The sequence below is a fragment of the Amphiura filiformis genome, chromosome 10 (assembly GCF_039555335.1).
Source record: "Amphiura filiformis chromosome 10, Afil_fr2py, whole genome shotgun sequence".
NCBI lineage: Eukaryota > Metazoa > Echinodermata > Ophiuroidea > Amphilepidida > Amphiuridae > Amphiura > Amphiura filiformis.
The window spans coordinates 48,988,601-49,005,867 of NC_092637.1; the positions used below are offsets into that span (position 1 = coordinate 48,988,601).

Sequence of the window (17,267 nt, forward strand, 5' to 3'; positions counted from 1 at the left end):
CTATAGAATCCTACATAATTATTTTTTGACACTTTGCTGTGTAACACGCTAACTAGAGATCGCGGATAGTGCAAACTATTCTTTTTCAGAAACCTCTAAATTGCATTTCTGGGATCCGTTTGGTTAGACGCATAATTTGACATGTTTGAAAGTGTTATATTGGAATAAAATTAATTTTGCCCCTATACGATCCTATGGCCATGTGTTGGGCGCATACTTAGAACTACATTTATAGTTGAAACACTCCATTTAAAGATCATTCAGGAAAAGGGGGTCTTTTTGAGGGTCACGGGCTCAAACAACAGATTCGAGTTCAGATATACGCAAATATTAATTAATATTATTTATTGATTGAAATTACTTTTACTGATTTGACTGATTGATTGATTGCACCTTAGTTTATTGTTTGATTAATAAACTATATCAGATGATTAATTAATTGGTTGGTTCGTTAATTGATTTTATTATCTGTTATCTGGTGAAGTATTGATTGATTGATTAAGTGGTTGACTAATGATTAATTAATTAATGACTGGATGATTTATTTATTATACTTTTATGGACAAAAAAACTTTTGTCTCGGTGTTTGCAGCATTACCATACGCGATCGTTATTATTTTTAGTTGTCAGAAAATGGGGGAGTCGACAATTCGGACGCGAAGAGCCTCCCCAAAAAAAAAAACAAACAAACAAACAAACAAGTGGGCCGAAAATTCAATAGAAAAAGAAATCCAGCGTAGTCATTTTTTTCACTACAAAATAAAATAACTGCATAGCATATACCTTCCTGATCAAATGTTTCAGAGACAAATCTCTTTTCTTAGCCTTATTTAATTAAAAACACAGTGTTATAATAATAAGAAGAATAAGGAAAATAATATTATAATACCAATAATAAATCAATAATTAATATAGGCTACTTACAATGTAGTATAATTTAACATAACAATATAATATAATATAATATAATATAATATCACAGCAATCACTAAAATTTTCTTAAAACGTTAGAAACGTATCATAAACACATTTTAGTTTTCTTACAAATGTCGGGTTATATAAAAGGTCATAAGACATTTATAAAATGTTGTTGTAAAATAATTTTGTCAACTCTTTCATAACATACAATTGTTTTGCATGTAGTTTTCAAAAATGCTTTTAGAACGTCATTAAAACGTTTTATACCCTTTTATATACAACTCTGGGATACTTATAAATATAGGCGTAATATTATATAGTAGGCTATAGTATAATATAGGCCTAATATAATATAATATAATATAATATAATATAATAACACTATTTGAATGACATTTAGGTGATTAATAATACAAACATGGGGAAAATAGTCGAAACCGATGAAACGCTACATCCTATAATACATGTACTATAATACATGTAGTCAAAGATCTTTGATGTTGTAGAGTTTGTATTGTAATGACGTCACTTGTTAATTATTTATGTTTACCGCTCACTGGATAGCATATAATGCCATTATTATAAACCAAGATGCCGGCCCGGCCATGAGATTTAAGCTTACTTAATACTCGTCTTTTTAGTACACGAACTTCACGAAGCGTCAATAAAATTCAAGCGATTCTATCAAACTCATGTACATAGATATCGCCACCGCATACTCACTACATGTACTACGTCGTCGGGCTATTAAAACTATGTTGAAGATGGCGGTCTATATATAAAGATGTATATACACGTATCTACGTTACGTATCGTGTAACTGTAGATGTGTTCACTGTTGTATCTATTAAACTCATAATATGCTAGTGAGTAGTCTACCATGGTCCTACTTACATTGCAATGCCATGATGATGCAGCAAATGTTTCGTTCGTCACCTTCGAGTGCGATTTTCTAATTTACATGATTTGCATTGGATCTAGGCATACATGGTAACATGGCAGCCATGGCTACGAAAACGAACAGCACGAGTAATCTTAGATGCGTCGGAATTATAATGAGTGGCTTTATCGTACGTCTTATTATCCACGGGATGCTGTATTCGATAGGACTGTTCTTCATAGAATGGAAGGAATATTTTGCGGCGAGTGCAACAAAAATCAGCTTGGTAGGATCAATATTCAACATAGTATTTTGGTCATCGTGTAAGTTGATTGATACTACTACTAGTAACTTCCAGTTGAGTTCACTACACAGCAAACACAAACAAGGTCATGAAAACGTTCAATGAAAAAACACTATAAACGTTTCAAAAGGCCAAAAATAGATGTTATTTTAAATTATTTGACATAGTTTGTGAACTATGCTTTGCAGCAAGTTTTCAAAAATGTTTTAATTTAATATTAAAAACGGTTTCCAATGTATAACCTTTCACTTTTTATTTAATATTCAAGGCATTTTAAGATTCACCATTTGTTTTTGCTGGGTATACTTTTATTAGCCTCGGTGAGGCGCTCAAAATGTGGAGTGACATGGCCATGCGTTTTAGGTTGGGGCCCATGTGAAACATTTTAAGTTTCTGTAAATCGCGTGCATTTTCGTTTATAGTACTGTGGCTATTTACTTTATTCAACCATGCATCTACCCCACAAAAGTGTATACTTTCTTGATGGAAATCATCTGATGTACGGTCATGTACCCCTAAAGGGTTATGAATATGAGAAGCTCCAAAATGCATGAAACAAAATGCTCTTGGAAAAAATTGACGAAATGCTGCGTACCCTACAAGATAAATTATTGCAGGTTTGAATTCCTCACAGTCAGAGCTTTCCAACCATATAACTTCCTATACGGTACCTCAGCAATGTTTACCATATTTTGCACCAGGATGGAAAGATATGACCTAAACGCATTTCATTTTTAACAGAACATTTTACCTTCTTGCCCTGTAGGACACCAGACAGGAATACCTTGCACTAACCATGCTAACTGCATGACCTCATTGCATAGGCTTTGGAACCGGGGAGCCCCCCCCCCCAATAATCCTAGGTGAAATTAAAAAATTGTGATAAAATAGAGCAATCCGGAGGTACCCCGGCGACTCGCCTGTGACGTCATACCGTCAAGTGTGTCACAGGTCAGTAGTTCAGCACCTGATCAGTGTCACGTCAGAACTCGCGTTTTTAAAAAATATTATTTCTGTAAATGTCCAGCGCCGTCTGATTCACTTGATCATTAAGTTTTCAGGCATAGCGCCACACGCGGCCAATATTTTCGTATTTCCTTTGTAAGTTAATCGGACCACCTGGATTTATACCGGGATTTTTAAATCACAATGGAAGTATTGTGACCCGTTTTAACGTGCGCAATGGAAGAGCGTTTTCATTTACTTTCGATATAATTTCTGCGGTGTAAAGTCGTGGGTTCATCGCCACCGCCTTGGTGGTTCACCTTTATTAATGGGCGCGGTCACAGTACCTCTGTGAAATTAATTACTCAGTTGGCAATTGCATGCGTAGTATGAGCAATTGAGGTCAATTATGTATTTGACGATGAGTAAAATTTCCTGGTTTTGAGGTTAGACCGGCGCGGGTATATAAAGACACTTGAGACTGGGATGGCAGTCCTGGACGTGGGTGTTCTCAAGAGACTACCAGAGCGATGCATGCAACGCCGCATAAACTATATCTGAAGTCAACGTAAGTAAAATATATTGTTTTGTATATGTAATTAATTTGGGCCTAATTATGGCGAAATATTTAATTTGGAAAGTTTGTGTTGGAAAATTTTAACCAATTTTTGGAAAGGTATTTATTTGATTCATCAATTTACCAATTCTTGAACTTGAAAGAATTTCCCATGTTTAAAGAAATGAATGGCTTGGAATGTCCAAAATGTGGGTTGGAAGAAAAATTCAGTTAAAGAAATTGTAATTGAATGAACCAGAAACAACGGTTTTGTGAGAATAGTTATTCCCGTAAAATGTTGGGAGTCAATGGTATCGTTGCTGTGTTTATATTATTGTTTGTATTATTTGTATATATGTAGGCCCTAATTTACAATCGTGAAATAAGAATTTACAACATTGAGAAATATTTATATAATTTTGGTAAATTGCGAAAGCAACTGTTTTGGAAAGAAAATGTATTGTTATGCAAATAAGGAAACTTGCAAAAGAGATGCACCTGTATGCAAATTAGATGACGTCAGTGCCACGCCCTTGTTAATTAAATGGGGTTTAAAAGTGGTCGTGTGCATCAATTTAAAAATGAAAGTGCGTATTTTATTGTTCAAATTTTGGGTTGTTTGTTTGTTTATATTCCAGTCCATATTTTCATTTGAGGAACTGGATGGGTTAAGGGGTTTTCACCATATTTTCGTTTGCTACTGGTTACCAACGACCGGAATCACTTTCACCACTTGAACGTCACCTCGCACACAATTTCGGTCAACAACAACGACCCGATCTTCAATTGGAGATAGAACATCATTTTTACCGGTTTATGAACTTTCGCGATCAGCGTTTGGCATTTTTACATCGTCATTTACGCATGAACTCATCGCGAATCGGTACCAATTTTTCGGATCAGCTTCAATTGAACGGCCGTGGGTTTGTGTATACTTTTGTGAGGTTGTGTATTATATTTATTATACAGGTTTATACATATGAATTTTGATATTTTGAAACACAGCTAAATTGCAAGAATCTTAGATTATAAATCGGTCAAATCAATTTATATTAAATTTTGGATTTCACTTTCAACATGGCGCTTGGTTGAAGCGAGCATTGATTGACCGTTACATTTGGAAGCCCTTTTTGATTAATCATACACTTGGACTTTCTTGAAATTTATTGTTGATTATTATTATTAAATTCAAATCTGAGTGGATGATTTTCAAATTCAAATCCAAATAGAATACTATTGTGTCATATACTTATTATAACCACTGGTGTTATAGAAATAGATTATAATATTTTTGTACTCGAATTATTTGTATTGGAGTTGGAATCAGGTTAAAAAAATAAAATAAATCTGATACATTTATTATGATAGATTACGTATATACTTTGTCTGGAGTACTCATTGTATAGATCTAGTGTCTACCGCATCCCAATAACTTGCTTTTGTTTCAGTAATCCGGTCATTGTGATCTTCAATTCGGGTTTTGGTCACAATTTGTGGGGGCTCGTCCGGGAATTTACAAAAGCAGGGGTGCAAGGTTATTCTAGGTTTGTAGACACGAGTGATCCGTACGATGGGTTGGTTCAGACATTGTTATATTGGGTGAAAAATAATTGTACTCATAATTTATTTATTACATTTTCTCTCTAGGTAGCCTCTTGACACCATCCAGTATCCCGTTCTGCCAATACAGATTTCAAGGCTTGTCTTTGCGGTGTTTCGCCACGGTCTGGTGAGTCCGAATTGCTACAAACGGTAGTAATTCGATTTTAAATTGCCTCATTGTCATTTTACTTCACCGTCAAATACAATTGCCTCTTTATTATAAGCGCATGTTAGCCTAATCTGTTTGCTTTTATGTGTTTTCATTGGCAGAGGTTATCAGCAGCGTTAAGACCGCGTATGAAAATTATTCTTTTGGGATATATGATGGCGGCTAGCGTATTCAAGTTCAATTAAATCGTAGGAGTTCTCTCGTGACAATATAGTATTTGTTTATTTAGTGTTCATGCTTATTATATTGATGTTATGATTGTATTATGATATTGTTGTAGTGTAAGTCACAGGCCTTATTTTGTATATATATTGTATGTTTATTCATGGCCAAGTGCATGACAGTAGAAATGGAAATCGAGAAGCTTGTAGAATTGGGAAAAGAATTGGGTTTTGAAGGCGCTGAGTTAAGAGAATGGGTCAAAAGTGAAAGGGTTAATTTAAAGGAGCAGCATGATCGGGAGCGACAAGTTAGAGCTGAAGAGCGCGCTTTTGAAAAACAGCAGCAAGAGCTACTTTTAAATCAAGAAAAGCAGCGCATAGAGCAGCAAAAGCAGCGCATGGAACAAGAGCAGCAGCGTATAGATCATGACCAACAAAGGGCAGATATTGAGCGTCAACGCGAACGAGAAACAGCAGATATTGAGCGTCAACGCGAACGAGAAACAGCAGATATTGAGCGTCAACGCAGAGAGCAGGAAGCGTCAATTGAAGAAAAGCGCATGCAGTTTGAATTACAATGTAAAAAGGAGGAAACGGAGACTATGGGAGATGTTGACGAAAAGGCTGTGCTGCGCGAAGAACGCAGAGTTACTATGGAAATTCATTTGGAAAATACCAAACTCAAGCGTTTAGAATTGCAAACGGCTAGTCCTAATGGTGCGCAAAGTAAAGGTAGCGGCAAATTTGGAAATTATAAAGCGCCAAAATTGCAAAAGTTTGATGAGGCTAAAGACAACATGGACGCGTTTATAGTACGGTTTGAAAGGCATGCAACTTCACAAGGTTGGGACCCACAAGTTTGGGCCCTTAATTTAGGGACTTTGTTAACAGGCAAAGGTCTTGAGGCGTACTATAATCTAAATGTGGAGGAGGTTAATGACTACAAGTCACTGAAGAAGACATTGTTGAAACGTTATGACCTCACAGAGGAAGGCTTTCGTAATAAGTTCAAGGACTCAAAGCCTGAACCCAGTGAGACTGCCACTCAATATATCACTAGAGTATCAAAGTACTTACAAAGGTGGTTTGATCTTTCTGAGATTGAACAGACACTTGAAGGCCTAATTTATTTATTAGTGCAGGACCAATTTGTTCATAGCTGCCCTAAGGAGTTAGGTCTATATGTCAAGGAGCATGATCCAAAGAGTAGTAAGGAGTTGGCTAAAATTGCCGATAGGTATATTGAAGCACACCATGGTTGGTGGGCCTTTCCCAAGAAGAATCTGGACAACAGGAATAGGCCTAAGTACAATATGCAGCATGGAAACCAAGGTAATAGGCCTACTCAGCATCAAGCGCAACGGACGAATACAAGGTACCAAGGTCAAGGTAATCGTAATTTCAATAATAGGCCTACAGCAAGTCAACCATTTAGGTCTAGTATAACATGTTACGTATGTGGTAAGCAAGGACATCGTGCACGCGACTGTACCAGCAAGAGTACTTTAGCAGCATTAGTCGACAATGCTAGCATAGCTAATGCAACTCAACCGAATTTTGGAAATAGACCTGTAACTACAGATATGCCCCGCAGTTTAAGTAGTCAGGATGGAGAGAGAGTCAACTATAATAGCCAGTGCGGTGCAGTGACCTTCGGCAACCAAAGCAATTTAGCCCTAAACTTCAACTCTCAGAGTAGGCCTACTAGTATGTCTAATGCTATGACCAGTGGTCATATTGGAGATCAAAATATTGACTCTCATGTGTTGGGTTATATAGCAACAGAGGATGATCCTCATATAGTTTGTGCATGTCAAAAAGGTTATCTAACTCTGGACTGTGGACATCATCTAAAATTGATGACAGCAGCTTGTCAGCAAAGCAAAAGTCGTAAAAGATACTTGCGTATGGGAATGATCGACAATCATCGCGTACTATCCATGCGTGACAGTGGATGTGATGGGGTTGTCGTAAAAGCAGGGTATTTAAAACCAGAACAGTACACCGGTAGACACAGGGTTTGCATCCTCATCGATAAAACCGTTCGGGTGTATCCCATCGCAGAGGTATACATTGATACCCCATTCTTCGTCGGCAAAGTATTTGCGTCAGTTATGAAGGATCCAATCCGCGATCTCGTTGTAGGAAATATTCCCGGCGTTAAAGATCCAAAGGAAATCCAGTGCCAACCAGATGCGCGAGAGAAAGCGGAGATTGAGCGTGAACTGAACATCAATCCCTTTCTTACACCGAACCAGGTTACTACTAAGGACATACAGTCAACTGAAGTTACCACTAAAGCTGCAGTAGAAACGAGAGCGCAACTAAGAGCCAATGCGAAGCCCTTCAAACCGCTTATCGTAACTTTACCAGATGACAAAGTAGTCACACCAGAGATTTTGCGACAGAAGCAACAAAATGACCCTACACTTCGTCGAATTAGAGAACGGATGGAGTCTGGTGAACAAAGTCAAGGACGAGGAGGAAGTATACAAAGACTAGTCAAAGAAGACGGCATTATTTACCGTGAATTTGAAGCACCTAACGTGGAGTTCGGAGACAAGTTCAAACAAGTTTTAGTGCCAAAGGACTACAGAATTCAAGTCATGAAATTAGCACACGAGTCAATACTTGGTGGACATCAAGGAGTAAAGAAAACATGCGACAAGATCCTAACCAATTTTACTGGCCAGGTCTAGGCGCAGATGTACACCGTTACTGTCAATCATGTGACATATGCCAAAGGACTATATCAAAAGGAAGAACCACCAAAGTTCCATTGGGGGAGACGCCTCTTATTGAAGCTCCTTTGAAAGGATAGCCGTGGATCTTGTAGGTCCGATAAAGCCAGTCACTGACAGGGGACACAGATACATCATAGTGTTAGTGGATTACGCTACACGTTATCCGGAAGCGACACCGCTGAAGTCGATTGACACGGAAACAGTAGCAGAAGCATTGCTTACTATATACAGTCGTCTCGGCATACCCAAAGAAGTATTAACTGACTTGGGCACTCAATTTGTGTCAAATTTGATGAAGGAAGTGAATCGACTACTATCCATTCGTAACCTCACAACAACTCCGTACCATGCCATGGCCAATGGACTTGTGGAAAGATACAACGGTACACTTAAACAGATGCTGAAGAGAATGTGTCAGGAACGCCCAAAAGATTGGGATCGTTACATAGCACCGTTGCTGTTCGCATATCGCGAGACGCCACAAGAGAGTACCGGGTTTTCACCGTTCGAACTTCTATATGGCCGAACCGTTCGAGGACCCATGACTATACTGAAGGAATTATGGACAGGACATGGTCAAGAGCCAGAAACGAAGACAACATACCAATACATATTGGATCTTCAACAGAGACTTGAAGGAACATGCCAAGTAGCAAGAGAGGAGTTGAAAAGAGCAAAGATGAAACAGAGAATACAGTACAATAGGAAAGCGAGACACAGAAGTTTTGAGGTCGGGGATGAAGTACTTCTATTAATACCTACCGACAACAACAAGATATTGATGCAGTGGAAGGGACCATTCAAGGTGAAAGAGAAGTTAAACTCTATGAATTACCGGGTGGACTTCGGCCATCGCACTCAGACATTCCATGCAAACATGCTGAAGAAATACCACCGTAGAGAAGACACAGCAGCTTTACGCACACAAGACACCACATTCGAACTTTCAGCTTTGTGCATTCAAGAGTCAAGATTCGAACTCGCAGCAGCTGCAGTCATTGAAGAGGACGAAGAGAGTTCCGATCAAGATCAACCATATTTCGGCATTGAAGACATGCACATCCCATCAATGAAAGCAAAGGAAAGTGTGAAAGATGTACACATCAACCCAAGCTTAGATGAATTTCAAAAAAAAAAACGCAGGTGAAACGCATGTTGGGTAATTTCAAGGACACTTTGACAGATGTACCAGGCAGAACAAACTTGGGGAAACACACCATAGTCGTCACTGATGAAACTCCAATTAGAAGGCGTCCATACCCGATACCACATGCCCTTCGTGAAGAAGTTCAACGTGATATCGAGAGCATGCTGGAAATGGGAGTGATTTCCAAAAGCAACAGTCCGTATGCATTTCCCTTAGTGGCCATACGCAAAGGAGATGGTACACTTAGAAGTTGTGTGGACATGAGATTGCTGAATCAAGTAACCGTTTTCGATGCAGAACCGGTTCCGGATCAGGAGGAGATATTCTCAAAGTTATCTGAAGATCAGTATTTCACCAAAATCGATTTGTGCAAAGGGTATTGGCAAATACCCATGGATGAAGCGTCAAAGAAATACACTACGTTCATAACTCACAATGGATTGTACACTTTCAATTCAATGCCTTTCGGGTTAGTAAACGCTGGAGCGACATTCTCGAGGGTGATGAGGACCTTACTGAGCGGACTGAAGAAGGTCGATAACTACATCGATGACATCCTCATACATACAGTCACGTGGGAAGAGCATCTCGAAAGGCTGACTCAGGTTTTCAAGAGATTGAAACAGGCGAACTTGACAGCAAAGCCATCCAAATGTTTCGTCGCTTGTCGAGAAGTAGAATTCCTTGGACACGTTGTAGGAGGCGGAAAAGTTCGACCGAAACCAGACAAGATTGAAGCAATAAGCCAAGCAAAGCAACCGGAGACGAAGACCCAACTTCGATCATTTCTAGGACTAGCTGGTTATTACCGTAAATTCATCCCGGATTTTGCAGCAATCGCTTGCCCGCTTACCGACGGAACAAAGAAAGGAAAACCGAACAAAATAGAGTGGGGAGATAGCCAGGCAAGAGCATTTCAGACTTTGAAGACCAAGCTCACAAGATCACCTATCTTACAGCTACCGGACCTAAAGAAAGAGTTCGTCATTCGAACAGATGCATCCGACAATGGAATCGGAGCAGTCCTGATGCAAGAGTGCATGGGAATCCTATTTCCGGTCTACTATATCAGTAAGAAATTAAAGAAGTGTGAGCGCGCCTACTCTACTATGGAGAAAGAGTGTCTAGCAATAGTGTGGGCCGTGCAAAAGCTCAGTACATATCTGTATGGTAAGGAATTCACCGTACAAACTGATCATCAGCCATTATCATGCATCAAACGGTCTAAGATAGCAAATGGCAGAATCATGCGCTGGGCTCTGACTCTACAGCCATATCGATACCGTGTGGAAGTTATCAAGGGAAGTCAGAACATAGGTGCTGATTACATGAGTAGAGCAATACCGATAGCAGGATAAAATAAGAAGGTGAGTGACCGTGCATTTCAGCATCGTACTAAAAGCTCATTAATAGGCTGTAGTGAAAATACTTAAGATGGTCAAATGTTTGACCTCAAGTTCGCCTATTATTGACGTAGCCTTAAAATGTATGTGGAAATAATATGTATTACTGTAGGCTTAAACTGAAAAGGCCTAGATGAAAATGTGTAGAATTTAAGATATTGTAGATTAAGTTGCATCAAGTACTTATTAACAAATGTATTAAGTGCTTGTTAGTAAATGTATTGCATACATTTCCTTCGAAAGGAGGGAGTGAATTGTCACGTCAGAACTCGCATTTTTTAAAAAAATATTATTTCTGTAAATGTCCAGCGCCGTCTGATTCACTTGATCATTAAGTTTTCAGGCATAGCGCCACACGCGGCCAATATTTTCGTATTTCCTTTGTAAGTTAATCGGACCACCTGGATTTATACCGGGATTTTTAAATCACAATGGAAGTATTGTGACCCGTTTTTAACGTGCGCAATGGAAGAGCGTTTTCATTTACTTTCGATATAATTTCTGCGGTGTAAAGTCGTGGGTTCATCGCCACCGCCTTGGTGGTTCACCTTTATTAATGGGCGCGGTCACAGTACCTCTGTGAAATTAATTACTCAGTTGGCAATTGCATGCGTAGTATGAGCAATTGAGGTCAATTATGTATTTGACGATGAGTAAAATTTCCTGGTTTTGAGGTTAGACCGGCGCGGGTATTTAAAGACACTTGAGACTGGGATGGCAGTCCTGGACGTGGGTGTTCTCAAGAGACTACCAGAGCGATGCATGCAACGCCGCATAAACTATATCTGAAGTCAACGTAAGTAAAATATATTGTTTTGTATATGTAATTAATTTGGGCCTAATTATGGCGAAATATTTAATTTGGAAATTTGGAAAGTTTGTGTTGGAAAATTTTAACCAATTTTTGGAAAGGTATTTATTTGATTCATCAATTTACCAATTCTTGAACTTGAAAGAATTTCCCATGTTTAAAGAAATGAATGGCTTGGAATGTCCAAAATGTGGGTTGGAAGAAAAATTCAGTTAAAGAAATTGTAATTGAATGAACCAGAAACAACGGTTTTGTGAGAATAGTTATTCCCGTAAAATGTTGGGAGTCAATGGTATCGTTGCTGTGTTTATATTATTGTTTGTATTATTTGTATATATGTAGGCCCTAATTTACAATCGTGAAATAAGAATTTACAACATTGAGAAATATTTATATAATTTTGGTAAATTGCGAAAGCAACTGTTTTGGAAAGAAAATGTATTGTTATGCAAATAAGGAAACTTGCAAAAGAGATGCACCTGTATGCAAATTAGATGACGTCAGTGCCACGCCCTTGTTAATTAAATGGGGTTTAAAAGTGGTCGTGTGCATCAATTGAAAAATGAAAGTGCGTATTTTATTGTTTTGATATTTTGTATTAAAAATCTATTCAACTTGCGCACGTATTTTCAAATTTTGGGTTGTTTGTTTGTTTATATTCCAGTCCATATTTTCATTTGAGGAACTGGATGGGTTAAGGGGTTTTCACCATATTTTCGTTTGCTACTGGTTACCAACGACCGGAATCACTTTCACCACTTGAACTTCACCTCGCACACAATTTCGGTCAACAACAACGACCCGATCTTCAATTGGAGATAGAACATCATTTTTACCGGTTTATGAACTTTCGCGATCAGCGTTTGGCATTTTACATCGTCATTTACGCATGAACTCATCGCGAATCGGTACCAATTCTTCGGATCAGCTTCAATTGAACGGCCGTGGGTTTGTGTATACTTTTGTGAGGTTGTGTATTATATTTATTATACAGGTTTATACATATGAATTTTGATATTTCGAAACACAGCTAAATTGCAAGAACCTTAGATTATAAATCGGTCAAATCAATTTATATTAAATTTTGGATTTCACTTTCAACATGGCGCTTGGTTGAAGCGAGCATTGATTGACCGTTACATTTGGAAGCCCTTTTTGATTAATCATACACTTGGACTTTCTTGACATTTATTGTTGATTATTATTATTAAATTCAAATCTGAGTGGATGATTTTCAAATTCAAATCCAAATAGAATACTATTGTGTCATATACTTATTATAACCACTGGTGTTATAGAAATAGATTATAATATTTTTGTACTCGAATTATTTGTATTGGAGTTGGAATCAGGTTAAAAAAATAAAATAAATCTGATACATTTATTATGATAGATTACGTATATACTTTGTCTGGAGTACTCATTGTATAGATCTAGTGTCTACCGCATCCCAATAACTTGCTTTTGTTTCAGTAATCCGGTCATTGTGATCTTCAATTCGGGTTTTGGTCACAATCAGTCAGCCTGATGATGCGTCTTGGATGAGACGCGATACTGTCGCTAGTATCAAAAATATTAAGTCCGGATGAACAGATTTAATACTCATTTTATTACTTCTGTAGTGGTTTATTTACTTAATAAACTCCTCAACAAAAGTTTGGAAAGTTTTTTCAAGCATCTGTATCTCAGATTATTTGTGACATGTTCATGTCGTGTTGCATATCAATGCATACTCTTGTGAATGTAGTGGGGTCTCAAACCGAATGTGCCAAATTGGCCATTATTCTGTGCAGCAAGCTGCAATCCCATATCTTCACAATCTGGGACCTAAATGCAATCCTCCAAAATGACAACGCTCGCCCCCACAGAGACAAGGTAGTCCACGACTACCTACAGAATATTGGAATAGAGAAAGTGGAGTGGCCTGCCATCACCCCAGACCGCAACCCGATTGAACACTTGTGAGACCAGCTTGGTTGTGCTGTGCGTACCAGAGTAGCTTATGCAACCACATTTGCACATTGAATGACCTGCGACGCGGGCTGCGAAGAATCCTGGTTGAAGAATGGAATGCCAATTTACAGCAACGTGTGACCAGGTTGGTGACCAGCACGAGGAGGAGGTGCCTGCTGTGGCTGTTTATGGCTTTCCACCAGCTATTGAGGATTGACTAGTGTTGTTTGAGCACAGAATGATGGTCGATTTGGCACATTCTGTTAAATTGAGACCCCACTACATTCACACGACGTGTCCTCAACCGTGAAAAAGGTGATTGTTTCTAATGTGGTGTCATTGTAAAGGGAACTAATAAAGCTATCCATTGATATGGAACATGATATAAACATGTCATAAATAATCTGAGATATAGATGCTTGAAAAAAAAACCTTTGTAATACAAACTTTTGTTGATTGAAGAGTTTAGTAACCACACTATGACAGTTTGCTTTTATACAGTCATGAATATTATACCATAATACATTTTTATTCCACATTGTAGCTCTCTTTGGATCTGCTCTGTCGCATCGATTCAGTCTTCGAACCACCACCATAGTAGGAGGTTTAATCGCAGCCTGCTCACTCATGATAACATCCAAGCTAACAGACTCACTGTCTCACATCATTTCTACATTTTCAGTTTTAGGTAAGTAAATATCTGAACTTCTTATTTTTGAGTACTGTTTATTTTGGTCATACTGTTGAAGTAGTAACGCGATCTGTTAAGGGGAGAACAACCTCGAAGCTACAGGGTGTCCCAGACAAAATTACCGGGTGAATGAATTTGGACATAAGTTGAAAAATATTCGATAATTTTACTTGAATCGGCTGACTGATTGCGAAGGAATGACCGATTACATAACCCATGCGTCTAAAAACCTCAGTCCTAGTTTGAAAGAAATATCATTCAACACAATGCGCACTACTATCTGTCCAATTAACTTAGAGACCCGGTTTTTATTACTTGTTTAAATATATATATATATATATATATATATATATATGTTTTTGAAAACCGTCATGAAAGAAAAGTTGTTAGTGACTTTCAGACCTTAGAAGTTTGTCTTGTTCCAAAGATATTTGGTAACATTGAAACCACAACTTTATTGAAATTTGAGCAACCTCACGGCAAATTTTATCCGTGAAACGTTGATTACCATTTACCAAATACGTATTTGGACGGTTCGATTATTTTACTTTGAAAATACAAGTCCTACGGATGTGAGAGTCAAATACGAAAAACCATTTTCGATCAATACGGTACACAGGAAGATAATAGAGGTCGTAATGTCTCTCTTAAAATGGACAACCAGAATAGCTTGTTAGAGGCTTAGGAAAACAACACGGAAATGTTCTAATATGCAAAATGGGGAGGGAGATTTTTCGGCTAGCCGTGATGGTGGGAAAGCAATTTTTGCATGGGGGAGGCTTCTATGAGAGCGACAATTTTATAGCTCTAGGTTAGCTAGAGCACAAGAAACTTCTTACTGTCCAACACTTGGAATGACTGCCGACACCCCAAGATAAAAGGGTATTATGATTAAGTACTGATTAGGGTTAGGGTATTAGGTTTTATGGGTTGGGATAAGGTTTATTGTTACGATTGGTGTTAGTGTTAGGATTAAGTGATTAGGGTTAAGGTTACGATCAAAGGGCTTTAGGATGGCTACCGCTAAAGTTACTCTTTGTTTTTATCAGCAGCCGCCATTAAACCCAATATACTAAAGTATGATATGTGATTTTGATCTCTTTTCAGGTTTGGGTTTGGGAATTGCATTCCTATCCGTCCAATCAATTCTGGTTTTCAATTTTGACAAACATCTTGGAACAGCAAACAGCTTTACAAACTGTGGCTCCGGTGTTGGAATGTTCGTCATGCCTCCGTTCTTCCGATTACTGTTGTATGAATTTGGATGGCGGGGTTGTCTTTTTATTTCAGCTGCGATTTATGCTAATATATGTGTATGTGGAGCTTTTTTACGCCCTTCACCCGCTGAGAAGCAAATGCGAAACGCCAAGAAAGAGGATATCAAGAACACGGTTGCTGACGGACAATCCTCAGACCTTCCAAATAAGAATACAATTTTTTCAACAATCATGGGAATGTTGAAGGCTGTCAAAAAGTCATTTGACATCTCCTTATTTTATACCAACGCTCGATTTGTAGCATATTTTATCGCAGGGTTCCTGTGTGGTATGTGTTTTTCACCTGTAATGGTCTACTTGGCTCCCAAAGCTGTCGAAAGCGGCTTGACAAAAACAGAAGCGTCACTGCTTTTAAGTTTGCTCGGACTTGGAAGCACTGTTGGAAGATTTGCTGGTGGGTTTATTGCGGACTACAGCCCCTTGTCAACATCTACAATCTACTGTTTTTCATATATTGCATCAGGGGTATCAACAATACTATTACCTTTCGGTAATACTTTTGCTGTTTTAGCAACAATTTCACTTTCCTTTGGCTTCAGTGGTGGCGTCTGCCATGGATTACATTTATTAGTTGCCAAAGAGTTTGTTGGATTGGATAAGGCATCTGGGGCTCTGTCGTGGTTTTATGTTACTTATGCAATTGGATGCGCTGTGAATATCTTCCTTGCAGGTAAATAAATAGATTTTATTAAATCCACATAATAATAATTAGTTATAATACAACTAAAGAGAGATGGCAACTGTTTGGGATCACCTTTTCATCCCTACACGCACATCTACTCAAACCACATTCCCACCCCAAACACTAACACGCCCTTCAGGACATCGCACACACTCGCACCCCCTCCCTTCCCCAATGACACACCCCACACCATTGTATGTACACTCACTCACCGCCAGCAAAGATGAGATATATTCGATGTAGAATGATCCAGGAGCAATCTACATCCCCTATGTCAAATAAAATACTCACACACCACAATGCAAAGTTGATATATTGACTATGTAGAGTGTTCCAGGCGCACTCTACATCAACTAGGTCATGAATATTGACATACCTGCAAGCCAAAGTTGCCGCGATATCGTCGATGTAAAATGTTCTAGGAGCACTTCAACCCTAATGTGATCCATAGGTTTATCTTCCATATTCATTGGATTCCTTGACAATTATGTCTTCCTTTAAAATTGTTTAATTTACTCTAGAGCACACCATTCGATATTTTAAGCTCATTTTGTATAGTAAGGGCACTCCCATATTAAAAATCTGTACTTCCGTGGAGATTTTCCAAATCTATTATTTGTTTTCCACCTCTTACTCCACACAGGATGTCTGGTAGATTTGACAGGTAGTTACCGTGTAGCATTAACGACAGCAGGAGGCTACGGTTTGTTGGCAGCAGTTATCTTATTTACAGAACCTCGATTTCAGCAGCTTTACGAATCACGCTGTAAAAGACGTGCAATAACTGGACAAGGGGAATCTGCAGCGTATTGTCGTGAACAGGTGGTTAACGATAGACTGCATTCTAACCAAGTTTATAGAAATGGACACAAACTCTGTATCGATGTGTCAATGGAAATCAGCTCATCTACATAACACCTAACTTTCGTAGATCTTTATTATATACCGTTTCCTTATGTGATATTCATAGTGAAAATTATGCCAGCCAACTATCATATTTTTACAGCAAAATAATTGCTGCCAA

At 38.4% G+C, this 17,267-nt stretch overlaps 1 protein-coding gene across 1 annotated transcript; it reads left to right on the top strand.

The window, feature by feature from the left end:
• Positions 1-1,504: 1,504 nt before the first annotated feature.
• Positions 1,505-17,161, top strand: LOC140162984 (monocarboxylate transporter 12-like). The gene is made up of 4 exons (XM_072186311.1): positions 1,505-2,121; positions 14,138-14,281; positions 15,392-16,231; positions 16,887-17,161. Exons 1-4 carry the CDS (start codon positions 1,914-1,916, stop codon positions 17,156-17,158), a joined length of 1,464 nt encoding a protein of 487 aa, XP_072042412.1. The 5' UTR covers positions 1,505-1,913; the 3' UTR covers positions 17,159-17,161.
• The last annotated feature ends 106 nt before the right edge of the window (positions 17,162-17,267 follow it).

Excerpts from the sequence above, each read along its gene's own strand:
- LOC140162984 (XM_072186311.1), top strand. The coding sequence starts at position 1,914 with ATGGCAGCCATGGCTACGAAAACGAACAGCACGAGTAATCTTAGATGC. Across the intron at positions 2,122-14,137 it reads CATAGTATTTTGGTCATCGT|CTCTCTTTGGATCTGCTCTG; the intron begins GTAAGTTGATTG and ends TCCACATTGTAG. Across the intron at positions 16,232-16,886 it reads TGTGAATATCTTCCTTGCAG|GATGTCTGGTAGATTTGACA; the intron begins GTAAATAAATAG and ends TACTCCACACAG.